The 18,502-nt window shown below is 35.7% G+C and overlaps 2 protein-coding genes and 1 non-coding gene across 4 annotated transcripts; 1 reads left to right on the forward strand and 2 right to left on the reverse strand.

Annotated features, from left to right (window-relative positions):
• Nucleotides 1–3,973: 3,973 nt before the first annotated feature.
• On the forward strand, nt 3,974–13,882 carry LOC110798100 (uncharacterized). Its single transcript, XM_022003240.2, has 10 exons — nt 3,974–4,324; nt 4,408–4,513; nt 5,615–5,675; nt 5,757–6,052; nt 6,702–6,841; nt 7,634–7,708; nt 10,090–10,180; nt 10,468–10,671; nt 13,232–13,276; nt 13,403–13,882. The coding sequence occupies exons 1-10, from the start codon at nt 4,112–4,114 to the stop codon at nt 13,489–13,491; spliced, it is 1,320 nt and encodes a 439-aa protein (XP_021858932.2). The 5' UTR covers nt 3,974–4,111; the 3' UTR covers nt 13,492–13,882.
• Nucleotides 13,883–14,236: 354 nt separating this feature from the next.
• Nucleotides 14,237–14,309, reverse strand: TRNAK-CUU (transfer RNA lysine (anticodon CUU)). Its single transcript has one exon. It is a non-coding gene; the product is annotated as a tRNA-Lys (tRNA).
• Nucleotides 14,310–17,223, reverse strand: LOC110798110 (glutathione S-transferase zeta class). Of its 2 annotated transcripts, none has more exons than XM_056837527.1 (8): nt 16,914–17,223; nt 16,734–16,790; nt 16,360–16,445; nt 16,190–16,261; nt 15,829–15,904; nt 15,639–15,700; nt 15,483–15,542; nt 14,310–14,970 (listed from the first exon to the last, which is right to left on the reverse strand). In XM_056837527.1, the coding sequence occupies exons 1-8, from the start codon at nt 17,020–17,022 to the stop codon at nt 14,851–14,853; spliced, it is 642 nt and encodes a 213-aa protein (XP_056693505.1). In that variant the 5' UTR covers nt 17,023–17,223; the 3' UTR covers nt 14,310–14,850. The 2 variants fall into 2 exon arrangements, with proteins under 2 accessions (XP_056693505.1, XP_021858944.1); XM_022003252.2 differs by having other exon boundaries at nt 14,310–14,690; nt 16,914–17,219.
• Nucleotides 17,224–18,502: the final 1,279 nt, after the last annotated feature.

Here is an 18,502-nt window from a genome sequence, read left to right on the forward strand (position 1 = left end):
TTAGAATAAGTCTTAGAAACTTAAAACTAAGCATATTAAACATGTAATAAGTTTAAAATAAGTCCTTAGGTTCTTTATTTTAAAGTTGGGATCGAAAATGCCTTATTTTATCCTAAATATGACCTATAACGATAAAACAGGCATTAAATGTGCATAAATAGATTAGAATAAGTCTTAGAAACTTAAAACTAAGCATATTTATCATATAATAAGTTTAAAATGAGTCATTAGGTTCTTAAGTTCAAAGTTGGGAGCGAAAATGTCATTTTAGCCTAAATATGACCTATAACGACACAATGAGCCTTAAATGTGCATAAATGGATTGGAATGAGTCCTAGAAAGTTAAAAATAAGCATATAAAACATTTAGTAAGTTTAAAATGAGTCATTAGGTTCTTTGGTTCATAGTTGGGAGCGAAAATGTCATTTTAGCCTAAATATGTCCTATAACGACCAAACAAGCCTTAAATGTGTATAAGTAGTTAGAATAAGTCTTAGAAACTTAAAACAAAGCATATTAAACATGTAATAAGTTTAAAATAAGTCCTTATGTTCTTTATTTTAAAGTTGGGATCGAAAATGCCTTATTTTATCCTAAATATGACCTATAACGATAAAACAGGCATTAAATGTGCATAAATAGATTAGAATAAGTCTTAGAAACTTAAAACTAAGCATATTTATCATATAATAAGTTTAAAATGAGTCATTAGGTTCTTAAGTTCAAAGTTGGGAGCGAAAATGTCATTTTAGCCTAAATATGACCTATAACGACACAATGAGCCTTAAATGTGCATAAATGGATTGGAATGAGTCCTAGAAAGTTAAAAATAATCATATGAATCATGTAATAAGTTTGAAATTAGTTTTTAAGTTCGTTAGATCAAAGTTGGGAGCGAAAATGTCATTTTAGCCTAAATATGACCTATAACGGCCAAAGAAGTCATGAATGTGCATAAATAGATTGGATTAAGTCTTGTAAAGTTAAAACTAATCATATAAATCATTTAATATGTTTAAAATGAGTCCTAAGGTTCTTTATTTCATATTTGGGAGCAAAAAAGCCTCATTTTAGCCTAATATGACCTATAACGACCAAACAAGCCTTAAATTTGCATAAGTAGATTGGAATGAGTGTTAGAAAGTTAAAACTATTCATATTAAACATGTAATAAGTATAAAATGAGTCCTTAGGTTCTTTAGTTCAAAGTTGGGAGGGAAAATGCTTCATTTTAGCCTTAATATGACCTATAACGACCCAATAAGCCTTAAATGTGAATAAATAGATTGAAATGAGTCTTAGAAAGTTAAAACTAAGCATATTAATCATGTAAAGGGTTTAAAATGAGTCTTTAGGTTCTTTAGTTCAAGGTTAGGAGCGAAAATGTCTCATTTTAGCCTAAATATGACCTATAACGACCAAACAAGTCTCAAATGTGCATAATAGATAGGATTGAGTCTTGAAAAGTTAAAAATAATCATATGAATCATGTAATAAGTTTGAAATTAGTTTTTAAGTTCGTTAGATCAAAGTTGGGAGCGAAAATGTCATTTTAGCCTAAATATGACCTATAACGGCCAAAGAAGTCATGAATGTGCATAAATAGATTGGATTAAGTCTTGTAAAGTTAAAACTAATCATATAAAACATTTAATATGTTTAAAATGAGTCCTAAGGTTCTTTATTTCATATTTGGGAGCAAAAAAGCCTCATTTTAGCCTAATATGACCTATAACGACCAAACAAGCCTTAAATTTGCATAAGTAGATTGGAATGAGTGTTAGAAAGTTAAAACTATTCATATTAAACATGTAATAAGTGTAATACTCTGAGAAAATATTTAGAGACTGATGGACATGCTCACCAGTATTCGATGTTCGCGTGAGGAGGAAAACCGGTCAGACAGCAGCCCAAATTGTTGGCTATCCTAGTTGTATCTCATTATGGAAAATGCAAGTAACTGATGTGCAGATCAGTACGTGCAGATCAGTAGCCAGCTTAGCTGCCACAACTTTGAGATTGGGACCTTGCGCCTGCTCACTCTACCATAAACAACATTGAAGTTCAGGTGTTGCTGCAGATCAATCCAGATCAACATTGAAGTCAAGGTGTTGCTGCAGATCAATCCAGAGCAACCCAATTGAAAGAATTAGCCAAAATTGCACAAAAATAAATAAATAAAACAGTAATTAAGATCTGTAATAGGCTTCATAACCAACACATGTCGATTATTAAAGAAAAAAGGTAGGGAAATTTGCAGCAACAACAGAAAAGCGAATCATAGCATGCTTATCTCTTAATGAAAAACAAGGCTAAACAACAACACCTATTTCAGTCAATGAATATAATCTTGAATAACATAAACCATTATAACCCAATGTATTACCATGAAGCATAAACATTAAACACCAATGGTCCAATACAATCATAATCCACACACATTTCATACCAAGCTTGAGTCAAGTAAACTGATACATTTACCAAAATATGAATCTCTGAAGTCTAAAATGCAATAATGAAGGCATTCCCCATTATATTAATAAACCGTCATATAAATGTCCCCAAGTTAAATTAACAATCAAAATCGGAAAAAAAATCAAACCCTAACAATCAAAATCGGAAAAAATGTATCAATTAACACAAAAAATAAGAATAATTTATATAATCAAACCCTAAAAATACGAAATTAGGGGAAAAATCAAGAATTGACTGAAAGCAAACCCTAAAAATACGAAATTAGGGAAAAACAAATACAAAAAGTTAGAAAACTATACCTCCTCAAACAGATTCGCGCAGGAGAGAGTAAGGGATCGAAATACTTGGGACTGAGACGGCGAGAACAGAACGCGATGGGGGAGATGAGGCGAGAACACAGACCCATCGGCGAAGACAGCGACGCAGGGTCGAGCAACGCCTGATTTCGACGGCTGCTGAGTTCGACGGCTGAGTTCGACGGCGGCTGAGTTCGAAGGCTGAGGTCGAAGGCCAGATGCTTGGAGAGAAGGAGTCGAGCAAATTTTCACAAAAACCAAGACGAATTGTCACCCAATTTCAACAATTACTTGCAAAAAACCCAAAAAAACCACGAATTAGAGAAAACTTAGAACAAAAAAGGGGGGATTCAGAAAAAAGCGTCGAAATGGGAGTTACCTGGGGAAGAAACCGCGGCGAGAAAACGGGGGAGAATTCACGAAAAGGACCTCAGAATTGGGGGAATATGGCGGAGAAAGAAGGGATTTAGGAGAGAGAAAGAGAGCAGATGAAGAAGAAGAAGAATGAGGAGGTGAGAGAGTACGCAGTGTTAGAAATGGCTTCACGCAGGGAAAGCTGAGGGAAGAAGAGGGAGTACTGAGCGTGGATATGGTTCTCGAATTTGGTCCTTAGGTTTGAGATGAAATGTTTTTCTTAATTAGCTTTGCAGCGAATTTTTTTTATTGCAGGGGGCTTTTATCTGTACGCTGCAAAATAAATGGGCTATTGTAGGGGGCTTTTACTTTGTACGCTGCAAAAAACTCTCTTGCTGCGGGCAATTAATTTGTACGCTGCAACAACCCTTTATAAAGTTTGACCCGCGTTGACCTACTGGTTGTTGAAGCGTATTATTACATGTACGCTGCAACAAGGGGGTTGCAACAGGGGTTTTTTCTACTAGTGGTGTAAGATCAACTAAGTGGTGACGTGGTGTAATCACTTCTTTGAAAATGCACTAACACTGATTGTACATGTTAAGATACTTAACACGTACTAAGATACTTATGTTATGTTTGGTTAACTTGAGTTCGATTAAAATTAACTTATCTGAACTTTTATAGTTTATCAGTTATATTTGTGTGAAAACTTATTTGTGAAAATGAACTCATTTTTTTTTTGGGTACAAAACTCATTTTTTATGTATTAAATTATCCGAAAAACTTATTTTATAGATTATTCAAATTAAGTTTAAAAGAAGTGTAACAAAAATAGTACATACCTTGTTTAATCCCTTGGACCAAATTATTTTGTTTAGTTCCATTCGAACCTAAATTAACACCGAGGTATCTAACCAAATCAAACTCCGTAGTTAGTTTGCCTTAATCATATCTTCTACCTCTACCGACGGAACGCCGGAGAAATGGATCCCTTACTTCCGATCATACTCCTGTCGACGATTCTGGCAGCAATCATAGCGTTTCTCATTTTCGGAAATTATTTCATGAAGCAGAAATCTGAAGTTGAAGCACTTGCGAAAGGTGAGCCTCTCAATGACGCCAATTCCAAGAAGTCTTCAAAACCTACTGCTTCAAAAAAATCTCAATTGAAACATCATTTTCATGCCGCTGATAAGGTGATTTTTGAATTTATTTGTGTATATCTTCAATTCTGTAACTGAATTGTATTTGATTTGGAAATGTGATTGAATGTGCGCAGGAACAAAATAAGAAGCATCATCCTTTGGATTTGAACACGTTGAAAGGTCACGGTGATTCGGTTGGCGGTCTGTGTTTTTCATCAGACGGGAAGAATTTGGTCACAGGTTATACCCCGTACTTGATTTTGTAATTTTATTTATTTATTTTTTCAATTTTGGCTTTCTGGTTATGGTTATGTTTCTCACAAGATTTTCGAGTGTCAGAAATCGATTGCGTATAATCGAATTGTTGTAGAGGACTTGGTTTAGAGCTGTTGTGCTGTTTTAATTGGAGTGGGTTACAAATTCTTTAATGTTGAATGATGTACATGGATGCTGATAAATTGATCAAATAGATGTAAAGAAAATAGGATGCGTTTGATGTGAATGGGGAATTTGAGCAGTTTCATCCGTTGCAACTTATTGCATTTTGAATATGAGGAACATATGCATAGGAGTACAATGTATGCATTAATGCATCTAATTGTATGCCGAAAGTTTGTCTATTTAGTTACACACTTACCCTTGGAGATGGAAGGCATTCTGATTTCTAAAGGCTTTTGGATTGTTAATACTGTTTTCTAGTTCTATTTGCCTGACATTTCCTTTATTACAAGCTTCCAGCTTTTGTTATTGTATTGACTCGTGATTATAAAATTGAGTGGGGTTGTATTGCGGAAGTGCCCGTATAACGCTCCTTTATGACGTGGTATAGTGTTTCTTCCCTTACCAGTCTGTTTTTAAGTGTTTGATTGCCTCGTAATATGCCGTTTGCAATCTGAGTTTTATCACAAGAAATAGGAGAAGAAGACCCAACATCGTCAAAACATCTGCAACTTTCTTTTACTCTTCAGATCTATCTCTATGTTGTATTGCCGTATTGGTCTCACTTTTTTTTCCTGCTTGTAACTTCTTATGTTTAGCCCAGCTTAGTCTCTCTATTTGTGCATTATCCTTCAATAATCGTCGCCAAAAGCTTTTGTCAGTGCTTTTGGAAAATCACACTCCCTAAAAATATTTGTTAGTGTACTTATAATTCTCAATGCTGAGCATAATTATACAACTGTTGGGTAGTTCATATTCATCAATTAGAAGGAGGAGAATAGGGCCAACAGGAGTAGTGTTAAGAGTTGAGAGCTCTACTTGCGTGCAAGATCTCTTGGTGTAGTTTATCTACAAAAAACAATCAGTTTTGACAATGTTTAATTTTTGTCTTTTCTTCTCCAGCCTGTGCAGATGGCGTGGTCCGAGTTTTTAGGCTGGATGATGTTTCTAATAAAAGTTTCAAGTAAGTATTCATAAGTTATCATTATTTCCTTATGGTTTCTACCATTCGTTAATGTTTTCTCTTTTTATGCATGAAATGTAGATTCTTGCGTATTAACATGCCAGCTGGAAACCATCCATTAGCCGTTTCATTCTTAGAAGATGATTCATCATTTGTCGTAGCTACTCAAACTCTCTCGGGATCATCACTTTACATGTATGCAGAAGAAAATGGCAAGCCTTCAAGTGAAAGAAAAGAGCAAGCCAAGCTTCCTCTTCCTGAAATAAAGTGGGAACACTCCAATATACATGACAAAAATGGTATATTGAACATGTTTGGAACTACTGCAAGCTATGGCAGTGCTGATGGAAGCACTGTTATAGCATCCTGTTCAGAAGGTACTCGGATGATATTGATTACAAATTCAAACCTCTTAAATATCTCTAGCTCTCTAAATTTTAGTGTTCCGTAGATGCATTACTTTTGTGTTACAGTTTTACGAATTCTGATCTCGTTGATAAAGTTTGTATTTTTCTGAGTTACAAGCATGCACTATAAGATCAACTGATTAAGCTTGCAGGCCTAACTTGAGAACAGATCAATATCACACTAGAATGAGAACAGAGACACTAATAATAACCTGTCTTTTGAAAAACTTGAATGATCATGTAATTAGGACACAATCAATACCATATTGCAAATGTAGGTTAAGAAAATGCTGAATCTAGGAAGATGGTATGATTTTTATGTAATTAGGGTAAATTGGTTGAATTAGCTAAAGTGTTTAGAATTATCAATTATGTATTGTAAGGATATATGAGGCAATGTCATGCGCTGTTTCATCTCATTCGTAAACTTAATTACAAAATTCTCCTTATCTTATTTTGCTTCTTTTCTCCCCTTCTACCAATTCCTTTGATTTTCAAGGTTATGAAAAGAGCTGGCCTTCTTCTTGGTCCCTCTCCCTGCAACTCTCTTAGGAAAATCCGTTTTTACATTAAGTTTCATTTTGTTGCTGAGGAACTAACTCAATACTGCATGTTTCAGCAACTGAAATTAAACTTTGGCATGGAAAAACCGGAAAGCTATTGGGAACAGTTGATACTAATCAGCTGAAAAACCACATGGCTGCCATAACTCCAAATGGGCGCTTTATGGCGGCTGCAGCATTTACTGCTGATGTTAAGGTGGGTGGTCATTAATGTGCCTAATGCGTAATAGCGTTAAGTGATTTTCTTAAGATTTATCATTGTACTAGTTTTTGTACGTAAATGCACTTTTGACATTTTCCCATCATATGTTCTACAGCACTTTGGGCTGCTTACTTCAGCTATTTAAGCATGGGTTTAAAATAAGGCCGTTGCGTTACATGTGATTATAATTACTCCGCAACATCTTTTGTACACCTTTATCTTACTGAATTTGCTGTTATAATCCCTTTTGTAAACTGTTTAGCGAATTGACTCAATTGAATTAATAGATAAGAAAGTTTATCATCTCTCTATTTCTAATACAAAAAAAAAGGTTAAAAATGTATTTTTAAGCTAAAATTAAATAATTTCTTAAAACTACTTTTTTCCCCCTGTGTGTATATGTCCTCATATTGACTTATATTCCACATATTTGTGCTCTCATTAGGCAATAACTCGTATATGTGTATATGTAGCCAGTTGCCGCCAATTCACTTTTTGTATATGGCTATCATTTCCTTTCTTTAAACTGGACTTATTGATGTTATCTCGTAGTTGTATCGTGTAAAGATATGTGTTTGTGTTCATAGTTACCTTTTTCAATACAATAAGAACTCCTTTTCCTTTTATCATGCCTTCTCTTTTTCTTGCATTTTAGGGGTTCTTATATTTTGAATTTAACTTACCCTACTCGAGGTTCAAAATATGTGTTTCGGAGCTATCCTGCATGGTTTTATGCTCCAATATTTGAGGTTGTTGCATGAATATTTAATTTATGTTTTTCCGCAGATCTGGGAGATCATTTACTCGAAGGATGGTTTTGTCAAGGAAGTTAACAAGGCTATGCAACTTAAAGGGCACAAGGTTATTCATCATCTTTCGCTTCTGTACTCGCTGTTTAGATGACTTTACTAAACATCTTGCTTTCTTTTGTATTAAAGTTGACTAGGTCACTTTAGTTGGATACCATGCATAATTTGGGCAATTACAAATTAGTATGTTGTGTAGTTATTAGGGAGATTCTACATGGTGAATGGTGACCCTGTGTTTTGCAAAATTCTATATCGTAGAAAAAAAAACTTTGATTTTACAAAATGACCTTGTGTTATTGAATAATTCCAAACGTGACATTAAAGAGCAAATTCCATCCAATATTCTGTTGACCAAAAAAAAATTAAAAAATTCAAGCACCCAACAATAGTGTCATCCTCCGTTTCCCTCCACTTTCTATCTTCAACCGTGATTTTTCTTTCACAATCACGTTAAAAAATAACCAGTAACCATCACAAGTTCACAATTAACATTCAAATCAGCAACTGCAAAATATTGTAATATAATAATTCCTCTCCTGTCCTCTGCTCCCCCCCCCCCCCCCCCTTCCCCAACGTATGATACCACAACCCAGTGCCATCTTAACTACCAACCACCATAGTCGCCATAACTGTCACTGAACCACTAGCCACCAAGTCTGACTCCTCGTCTTGAAGAGAACTTGTACACACTCATTAACCTCTAAAAAGAAACCTAATTGGGATTTATTTGTAAAATTGAAGCCAAATTAGGCCATGGAATACCGTGGAAACTGCCCTTCCTCTTTAGTTCTCATTGCACCAACCCTTGTCCTTTTCTTTCTATTTTGCGTAGTCCTGGTATTTGGGCGTGATTTTTCAATTGGAGGAGGTATTGAAGATTTAAGAGAATGATTGGTAAAGGTGGAAGTTTTAATGTTGGAAAATGGAGAAAGAAGAAGTAATATGAGAGCTTGATAGCTGCCATAGAAGGAGGGAGAGCCGGAGAGGGAAGGTGGAGCCATGGAGGAAGAGATAGCTTGATAAGGCCATTGTTGTGGAAAGAGAGTGTGGAGGAAGGCCTGCTTCCACGGCATTCCATGATGCAGTGAAGGAGGAGGAGTGTAGGAGGCACGGCATTCTGATTTTTCTATGGAGGGTGGCTGACATGGGATTAAGTACGGCCGTGGAGGTCGCTGTTGATGGAGGAAGGAGGTATAACGGGGTGCAGAAAACTTCTTTCATTTTTTTTTTTTGATGCAAAGCGTGGAACTTTTAAATAAAAATAGTTAACAGGTTACATGACTGTTCAAGGAGGCTTATCCTCCAAAATTACATCCATAACATACCCCGGGGGGAGATCAAAATATTCTACGTTAAGTCTATCTATTACATCCTTTGACACATCTTAGCCACCCCGTCCGCTACTTTGTTAGTGCACCTTGGAGCAAATTCCATCTCAACACCCTGAAAGGTCCCGCAAGAGGTGCCTACATTTATAAGTAACATGAAAATTAGCATCAATAATCTGATTGCCATTCAACCGGTTCAACGCTTGTTGGGAGTCTGAACTGATGACCGCCTTTGGCCAACCCTTACTCTGAATAATCTGCAGCCCTACACAACCCATTAATGCAGATTGAATCCTACATTGTTGCTGAAATCCAGTAACCCAGTTGCCCAGATGATCCCTGACAACACCTGCAATGCTTCCAAGTTCTCCAATATTCATAAAAGAAGTGTCACAATTAAGCTTAAGGGAATTCAAAGGAGGGGGGAGCCACCGCGAAATTGGACCAGAGGACAGAGGGGAGGAAGAGTGAGTATTCCTGGAGGTGTGGAATTCCCAAGCTAAAGCTTGGGCTTCCAGGATACACCTTTCCATAGTGTGTTGAAGTTGTTGGAAAATGATGGAGTTCCTTCTCTTCCAAATAGTCCAAAGAATAGTTGGAAAAAGAGTTCTCCATGGAAGGGTTACTTGGTTTTGGGAGGGGGGGCTTATGAATGAGGTTAGAGTTAGTTAACGTCCTTTTGACAGAAATTTTGAAATAAGGTCACTGAAATCTAAAAGTTGAGGGTCACTTGTAAAGTTTTTTTTTTAAAAAAAAAAAAGTAAAAACCACCATATAGATGTCTTCATAACACAGGGTCACAATATAGAATTTCCCTAGTTATTATTATTATTATTAAGTCATCCATAGTTCTTAAAATGTACAAGTTTCATTTTCTAAAACTGTTATGTTGTTTTTGGCTTTGTAGATATAGTCCTGAACACAATTTTCATGAATATGTAGTGCATGTATAGGCCTTTTATAACTGTTTATGCAATTTTCATTAGCAATTAGTTATGGAAGTACCATCTTGTTCCTCATAAAGTATTACGGTGTTTTTCTATACTTCGTACATGTTATTACTTCGTTCTTATTGTTTACTTTCTTACCTCTTATATGTTTCCAGAGTGCAGTAACTTGCCTATGTTTTACTCCGAACTCAGATCAAGTGATAACAGCATCCAAGGATGGCACCTTGAAAGTATGGAATATTAACGGTAGGTGCTTTTTCTTTTTTCCTAAGTCGTGGCTAATCAATAGTAACAATGTGGAGTTGTTGATAGCATATTTTAAGCAGTAGTAGAATCATTAACATCAATACATGGATTCTAGAGTTGAAGCTGCTTGAATAACTGTATGTAAGAATTTGGTGTCTGTACGTATACAGCTTAAGTGGATTATTAGTTTTGGAATTTGATGCATTGAGGAATATAAACAAACTGTCTTTTTAATAGTCATGGTATATTGGTTTTCAGGGGTCTCAACATCTTATCTTTTATTGCAGTTCGCTATCATATGGACGAGGATCCCAAGATTCTGAGAGGATTTCCAATTCCTCTTCATGATTCAAAAGGTGCATCCTTGCATTATGACCATCTCAGTTTATCTCCTGATGGGAAGATACTTGCTGCAACTCATGGTTCCACTTTGCAATGGCTATGTGCTGAGACCGGAAAGGTTTTGGATACTGCTGAGAAGGCTCACGATGGTGAGTCCATTGATATATCTTCTCTTCTTTAGAAAGAGACTCTAGTAGACATTTCTTTTAATCTCGTATGTTCCGATTTCAAGTCCACCCAAACCTTAAAAAAAATTATCTTAAAATAAAAGCTCATAACATGCTTCTTTTTATATTAAAGATGATCATAGCTTTTGGAATAGTGAAAGCTATCTTGTTGTTCATTGACAAATACATGCTTTTGATTTTGGGATTTTGAACCAAGCCTCCTAAAATTAATCATTTTGATCAAGATCCCATCAAAATTCTGACTCAATAGCTGGACGTTAAATCCTTTTTTTTGTCGCTCCTGCCTCGAATTCCTTTTCTATTTGAAGACACTAATTCCTTATTGGCTTATTTTACTTTCCCAGATGCCCGTGCCCCAGTTACTTTAATTAGTTGTTGATATTGTTTGGCTCATTCATTTTGCAGATGATGGTTAAGTCCTTTTTTAGGTTTTCAATTCTTGTCCCTCATAATTCCTCCGTTTTTGTATTGTTGCAACACACACTTTTTCATACATACCAAGGAGGATGAGAAAGAAAATAGAAGGGGGCATTTAACCCACTCAATTAATTAATTAATTAATTAATCTAATGACCCACCTACTCCCTTAACCTCTTCCCTTTCAATTTATTAATCTAAACCTCCCACCGCCTGTCTACACCACCAACGCCACCTATGAAGCTTTGAATGCTAACGTAAAAAAAAACTCACCCACTACAACACAACCATTCCATCGTCTTCCCCTCAGTTTCATCATCAAATTTGCAACCACCATCTCACATTCTCACTGCCATCCCCAATTTGGACCACCAAAAAAGAGCAGGAGAGATAAAGAGAACGTTTAAAGAGAGAGAAAAAAGATCGAGATCGAGAAAGGGAATATGGGGATGGTGTCTTGTTGAACTTAAAATATAAGAGAGGAGAGGGGAAATAGAATAACAAATAGTAACTGATTATTGCTCATTCATTCCAAGTAATAACGAATTACACACACCAAATATATAGTGCAAAGTTAAACTAACTAAGCCTGCAAATAAGGGACGTTATCCAATGATATCGGATTAGTAGTGAAGGTGCTGGTTATTTTGGTGAGGGTGGGTGGTGGTAAACAGTGACTGTGTGCTGGTAATGGTGAGGGTGGTTGTGGTTCAGATGACTGTGGTGGTCATGGTTAAGGCAGAGATTGTGGCGGGTTGCGGTGGGAATTGTGGTTGGTGGTTATGGACCTGGTGGTGCAAATGTGGAATGGAAAGTGTTTAGGCGAGAGAAAGAAAGTTATTGGAAGGTGCGTAAATAAGATTAAGTGGGAAATGGCGTAATCGTACAGCATTAAGTTGGTTAAATAATGGCAGTTGTAATTGTATGTAAAAAAAGTTCCATTTTGGGCTGTGTTGCAAGTATTGTGACATTTCCATTTTAGGGAAGTGTTGCAAGTATATAGAGACGGAGGAAGTATATGCTTTTGTTCACTTTGTAGTGATATTGTGTGGCCACTTATTTGAGTTGGCTAATAGCAAACTTCTTTATTGAGCGTTCTTGTCCTAGTCTTTACCCCTTAACACATATCTGTAATAGCCTCTTAGAGTCTCAGCCTATAATATATGCATTAGAAATTTCCTTCACACATAGCACTGGTCAAGGTACTTAGTTGTGTGCTCTTTTCCAAGTCCATAAAGGTCATATGCATATTCTTTCACTTGTCTTTGAGATACTTCATTAAGAACTTGAGACGTGAGATTTACAGCTTCCTTCATAAATCTTCCATGCATGAAATTAGCAAGTTGTGTCTAAGATAAATGTATTTTTTTCCCACTGTCATGAAATTAGCAAGTTGTGTTCTTAATTGGATGTCCTCCTTATTCCTGTAAAATTTCACAGCGCAAAGCCTTCTTTTGCTATTTGGTGTTATTGTATTTTGCTCAAGGATAAAGATTTAACCATTTGAAACTGTAATGCAGCTAAGTAGTGAATTAATGATATCATCCTAGTTTGTAGCCCCTTTGCTGCCTCCTTTTACTTGGTTGGAGAATGTTGGTGGGAGTTCAAGTGTTTATGGTCCGCTATCAGGTTCTGTACAGTCTCCCAGATTATATCATGTAACAAGGGGCTGAAATGGTGTTGTGCTGTTCAGCTGATGTACAGACCCTACCTATCTAATCACGTAATTTCTCCCTGATGTGGATAATTGATTTGAAATGAAGTATGAACTGTGGCAACCCTTAGTTTTACTAATAGTTTCAGGCAGTGCCACACTGCCATGCTGGGTTGTCTAAGCGTTTGGTGGTTCTGTAATATACAATATTGCTATTGCTTTCTTCTAGTTTGTACCAGCAAAGTATGCTTTCTTGTTCCTAATCATACTTGTGATCGTCTTCTCTGTAGTTCTTGTCATCTCAAGCCTACTTCCATGATCCACTCTACTTGTGCTTGCATCTCCACTTTTCTTTTCCTTTTCTTATCTGTGTTTTGAGTGAACCATGTTTTCTTTCTTCGTTTTGTACGATCACCTTAAAGAACTTACTTGTGACATTGTCACATGCAGGCGATATCACATGGATTACTTGGTCTCCCAAGATCCTTCCTGTTGGTAAGTTTATGATATAAACTCTCGTTTACTTCCGTTCCAAGAATTCCTTGAGAAGTAACCTATGTAGGTTATATTGAGGATGGTGTTGATTCTTTGAATTGATTCCCTCGTTTGCATCTTTTTCAGGGAACTCAGAATCCTTCATCTTGGGAACATCTGGAGTTGACAAAAAAGTTAAATTATGGCTGGCACCCCTGTTCATCCATCATGAATAAGTTGTATGGTACGGCGATAATGGCTGGAAAAGCATCAGTGTTGTTTCCTTCCCTAAGAAATTCCGCGATTTTGTAGTTTTACATTGCTGCTGGTTCACCATCTTACTGCTACTGCCCAACTTTGTCCATGTTGTGTAATTTCACAACCCTCTGTGGCTGAAACATGAGAAAGTGAGAATCGCAGTGCTTTTAGACCAGATTACAAGAGAATTAGTTTGTATGGTTTAAAACTTTAAACTAATTGCATACGTGACAAAATGGTAATGTTGTTGTTTAATAGAATCTCACTCAAATATGTAATGTCTCGTATTGGATGTGTAAAGCGTAAATTTGAGTTGCAGTTACGGAAAATCTGCTGGTTAATTTATGCTCAAGTCTTCTATCTTCTGAAGTTCTACCATATACGGAGTAGTAATTATGTCCACCGTACATTGTACTTCCCTCTTCCCTAAATAATCACGAATGTCATAAATGGCTCTTCATATTAGTTGTATAGCTTGGATCATTCCCATGCTCTTCGTTACTCTTTTCGATGTAGATGAATATGAAATACAGCCCCTAGATCGTCAAAAAATGTAGCATTTCGGCCATAAACTTTTACTTGTTTTATTATTGGAAATTTTACCTTTTTTCCAGACATTTTAAAACAATGTGTATGTGACAATTTGACTGGCACAAAGACCTACAACTCGTATGAGCATCGTTGTAAAATTGCCAAAAGAAAGGGTAAAAAAAATTATAAGATCGCCCACCGTGGGGCTCGAACCCACGACCACAAGGTTAAGAGCCTTGCGCTCTACCAACTGAGCTAGACGGGCTGTTGTTGCTACCTTACTCAATATCCAATATTTGTTACTTGTCTTTTTCAACACTCCATAGTTTACAGTAATTTTGGGGCTTACGTTTGAATTTTTTATAATTTAACAAACATTATACGATTGTGAAAACTGAAGTCCTGAATCATCCCTTGCAAATTGGTAAAAACTGCTAGCTAGGCTATGTTTCTCGAACTCTTTCCATATCGGAGAATGTCTGCTTTTGTAAGCAAAGTCCAAACCTTAATCTTCAAACACTTTGGTGAAGAGAAGTCAGCTGAATCAGAGTCATTTTGCATCAGGTTGTCTGTCAGGTATAGAGGCTTGAAATTCAGGCAATGCTTCACATGATTCGTACACCCTGCTTAATACAGGATACTTGGACTGCACAACAACTCGTAAAATGTGAGCATCACACTACCTTACCGATGCATATATATTCTTTATAAAAATGTCATTACTTCACTTGATTCAATCATACTTCCTGCGTGATGCAGGACACTTCAACTGCACAACAGCTTCTAATATGAGCATCACACTACGGCTACCTAACTGATGTATAGTCTTTATAAAATACACCTCCATTCTGAATTTCTGATTTATGTATCATCCTTGATTCTAATAGAAAACGTAATACACGTGATCTGAAGTCTTGAGAAAAGTTCTACAAAACGCGAAATTCTTTTACAAACAGGTCGTTACCTTAATGTTTGAATGGAGGGAGTATTTATACTCCCTCCGTTTCAAAATAATAGGGATGATTTCTTTAAATGGGTGTTTCAAAATAACAGGGACAGTGTGTTTTATCCTAATTTTAGTAGATGACTCCTCCTATTTAGTGAATTCACACTACTCTTTTTCTCACTTTACTTACAACATTTCACTCAATCTACTTTTATATTCTTTTTTTTACTCATAACTTTCCACCCAACCTATTCTTTTCTTCTTCTTTTACTCATAACTTTTATATTCTTCTTTTCTTACACTACCCCACTCTACCTAATTTTTTATTATTCTTTTCTTACAACATTCAACTTTTCCATACTTATTTCTTATATTCCAATCATTTAGTTTGGTTGTTGTGAAATACGTAAATGTCCCCATTATTTCGAAACAGAGAGAGTATATAATAACCCCTCAGTAGATAGGGGATAAGAAAGAAGGAAATAAGATTACCATATCAGTCTTGAATCTGCTGATTGCAATAGAAATTTGTGGTGCCAGAAATACATCTGCCTGAAATTAAAATAGACAGAACAATGTTAGTGTGCATCCCTCATTTTCATACACAAAAAGTTAAAAGATGAATGTTTTAAAGTGTTTGATACAAACCATGGATACTTCATCTCCCGTAGAATATCTGCCAGCAAAATCTTTAAGCAACTTTTCCAGAGCTGAGAGGAGATACACAAACAAAATCAACAAAACATAGTTTTTAAGTTGATTTCCTCATCATTTTTCAAGTTTCTCATTTAAAATAGAGAAGTTAAAATCCATGTAGACTAATGAAGAAAATGCTTACCAGACAAACCCTTTTCGATAACTGTTTGAGACCATGTTATACTCTCCTCTTGACTAACTTTCTGCTCAATATACTCCTGGGAAAGAAAACAATGTCTCAACAAGTAGTTAATATAAGAACCCATCGCGCGTATGATCAGAAGTTCAGTCAAGTGCAGAGATACAAGAAGCATACCAGCACTGATTTCATATGAAGTGGTTGCCTGTGGCAGACATAAGCTTAAAACATTCTAATAGAATAGACACATAATGTTGCAACGAAAAGAGACCTAATTTCATGTTCCTGAAATTGTGATTAAACTTAATTCTTTTCAGTTTGTAATAGAAACTCGATCAAAAGGTACAAACAATCAAGATGTTACCTGAAGATTGAGAGCTCGTCTACAAGGATCAGCTGGCAAAAGTTGATTCCCAGGATACTTTTCTTCTAGGTACTAAACAACAGATGACAATTAAACACAAAGAATTAACACTGAACACGCCATTTCTGTCATAAAGCCATAACAAAAGTTACTGTATACTGAATACTGACCATTAGGATGGCCAATGAGTCTGAAACCACAACTCCATCATCAACAAGAACTGGAACATAACGAAGTGGGTTGATCTGCTCGAATTCTGCAGGTACACATCATAGTTGAATGTTGATCGATAAGATAAACAAGTATTTGTGGTCCAAATTGTTGTTATTTCTACTTAAGAAGAGATCAAAAGCCTAAGGTAATTCTAATATTCTACACATCACTAACAAAATCATTTCGTTAACTGATATAGCAAGATAATTATCACAAAACAAAAAGTTGACCAAATTTAGAATAAGTACATTGGTTTTGTTAAGCATAAGATAATACAAAACGAGAAAAGTTATTAGTTAAGTGGTCAGATAATAAAGAACAGACTAATCACCTGGATCAAATTGCTCCCCTTTGAAAAGATCAACTGATTTATACTCATATTCAAGCCCTACAGCTCAACCTAGCTCAAATTAGTCTAAAAATTGTGAACAAGAGGTGGATAAGATTGAATCAAAATGCAAACAAGTAAAAAAATTGGAGGGGAGAAAACAGAGAAAAGAAAAGATGAAACCTTTTAAGTTCAAAGCAAATCGAACGCGCCAAGAACAAGAACTTAGCCAAAAAGAGTAGAGCACCCTATTTGTTGAAGCTGAAGATGAAGTTGATGCATCAACATTCATATTTGATGAAAATTATCTTACAATATCTCAAAAGAAAAAATGGAAATGGAAGACTTGTGAAATACAGACTTTGTGATCATTCAAAGGAGAGAAAAAGATTGCAGTTTGTGTTGAAAGATGCAGGAGTAACAATGGTGGTTGGTGAAACATGTTACATGTGAAGTCAACCGATAAATCAATTAGAGATAACTAGTTAACTACTACTCACAAGGATTAGTGTTATACGGACAAACGACAACAGTTTGTTTTATTGTTTTTTTTTTTTTTTTGAAATGAGCCACGATGACAATGTAAATTACAAATGGGCCCTTGGAAATTCGAACATGTGATCTATCGTACAGAGACCCTTATACTTAACCACTAGGCTAAAACCTCATTGGTACAACCATTTGTTTAATGAAAGTAAGTGACCAATGACTACAATCATATCAATAATAGTATTATTAGTTAGACCCCGTTTAATTCACCTTTTTTTTTTTGATCTGCTTTGATCTGATCTTGTCTGATATGATCTGAACTTATTTTTTCTGATATGATCTGAACTTATTTTTTCTGATATGATCTGATCTGGACTGATTTTTCATAAAATAAATCTACAAATAAATTACATGTAAAATACTCCCTCCGTCCCAGATTAGTTGTTACACTTTCCTTTATCGTCCGTCCCAGATTAGTTGTTACACTTCTATATTAGGAATGACCCCACAATTATTATATTGTCTCTCTCTTCCCACTAAATGTTTTTTTTTGTCCCTACACCCTCTCTCATTCAATTAAAAAATTACCCCACTAACTCCTATCACATCAACTTTTTCAATAAATTAATAATGGATAACCACACTATTATTTATCGCATTAAACTGTGTGCCCAAGAGAGTGTAACGACTATTCTGGGACGGAGGGAGTAAATTTTATTCAAATTTATAATATTGTTATTATACATTACACATTATTTAATTGACTTTAGTCATTATTTAACTATTCCACATATTAGATAGACTTGACATGATCTGGATAGATTGGTAATGATTTGGACATGACCTGGACAGATCGGTTCTAAGTTGGACATGATCTGGACATACCGGTTCTGATATGTACATAATGGTTAAGAGCTGTACATTATTTGGATATATCGGTTCTTATCTCGAAGTATGGGTAATTTGGACACACTGGTTCAGATCTGGACATGATTTATACAGATTGGTTCTAATCTAGACATGATCTGGACGTATCGGTTCTCATCTGGATAGATTGGTTCTTATGTGGACATGATCTATACAAATTAGTTCTGATCTGGACATGATCTGGTTCTGATCTGATGTGATCTGGATAGATCCATTATGATCTGGACATATCGATATTGATCCGGATAGATTGGTTCTTATATGGACTTGATCTATACAAATCGTTTCTGATCTAGACATGATCTGATCTGATCTGGACAGATCGGTTCTGATTGGTTATGATCTGATCTAATCTG

The sequence above is a fragment of the Spinacia oleracea genome, chromosome 2 (genome assembly GCF_020520425.1).
Source record: "Spinacia oleracea cultivar Varoflay chromosome 2, BTI_SOV_V1, whole genome shotgun sequence".
Taxonomy (NCBI): Eukaryota; Viridiplantae; Streptophyta; class Magnoliopsida; order Caryophyllales; family Amaranthaceae; genus Spinacia; species Spinacia oleracea.

Bases quoted from the DNA above. Each gene is read 5' to 3' on its own strand.
- LOC110798110 (XM_056837527.1), bottom strand. From the start codon at position 17,022: ATGAATGTTGATGCATCAACTTCATCTTCAGCTTCAACAAATAGGGTG. The intron at 16,446-16,733 runs GTGATTAGTCTG...GTGTACCTGCAG, and splicing joins AGGGGAGCAATTTGATCCAG to AATTCGAGCAGATCAACCCA. The intron at 16,262-16,359 runs GTCAGTATTCAG...TCTGTTGTTTAG, and splicing joins ACTCATTGGCCATCCTAATG to TACCTAGAAGAAAAGTATCC.
- LOC110798100 (XM_022003240.2), top strand. From the start codon at position 4,112: ATGGATCCCTTACTTCCGATCATACTCCTGTCGACGATTCTGGCAGCA. The intron at 4,325-4,407 runs GTGATTTTTGAA...GAATGTGCGCAG, and splicing joins ATTTTCATGCCGCTGATAAG to GAACAAAATAAGAAGCATCA. The intron at 4,514-5,614 runs GTTATACCCCGT...TTTCTTCTCCAG, and splicing joins CGGGAAGAATTTGGTCACAG to CCTGTGCAGATGGCGTGGTC.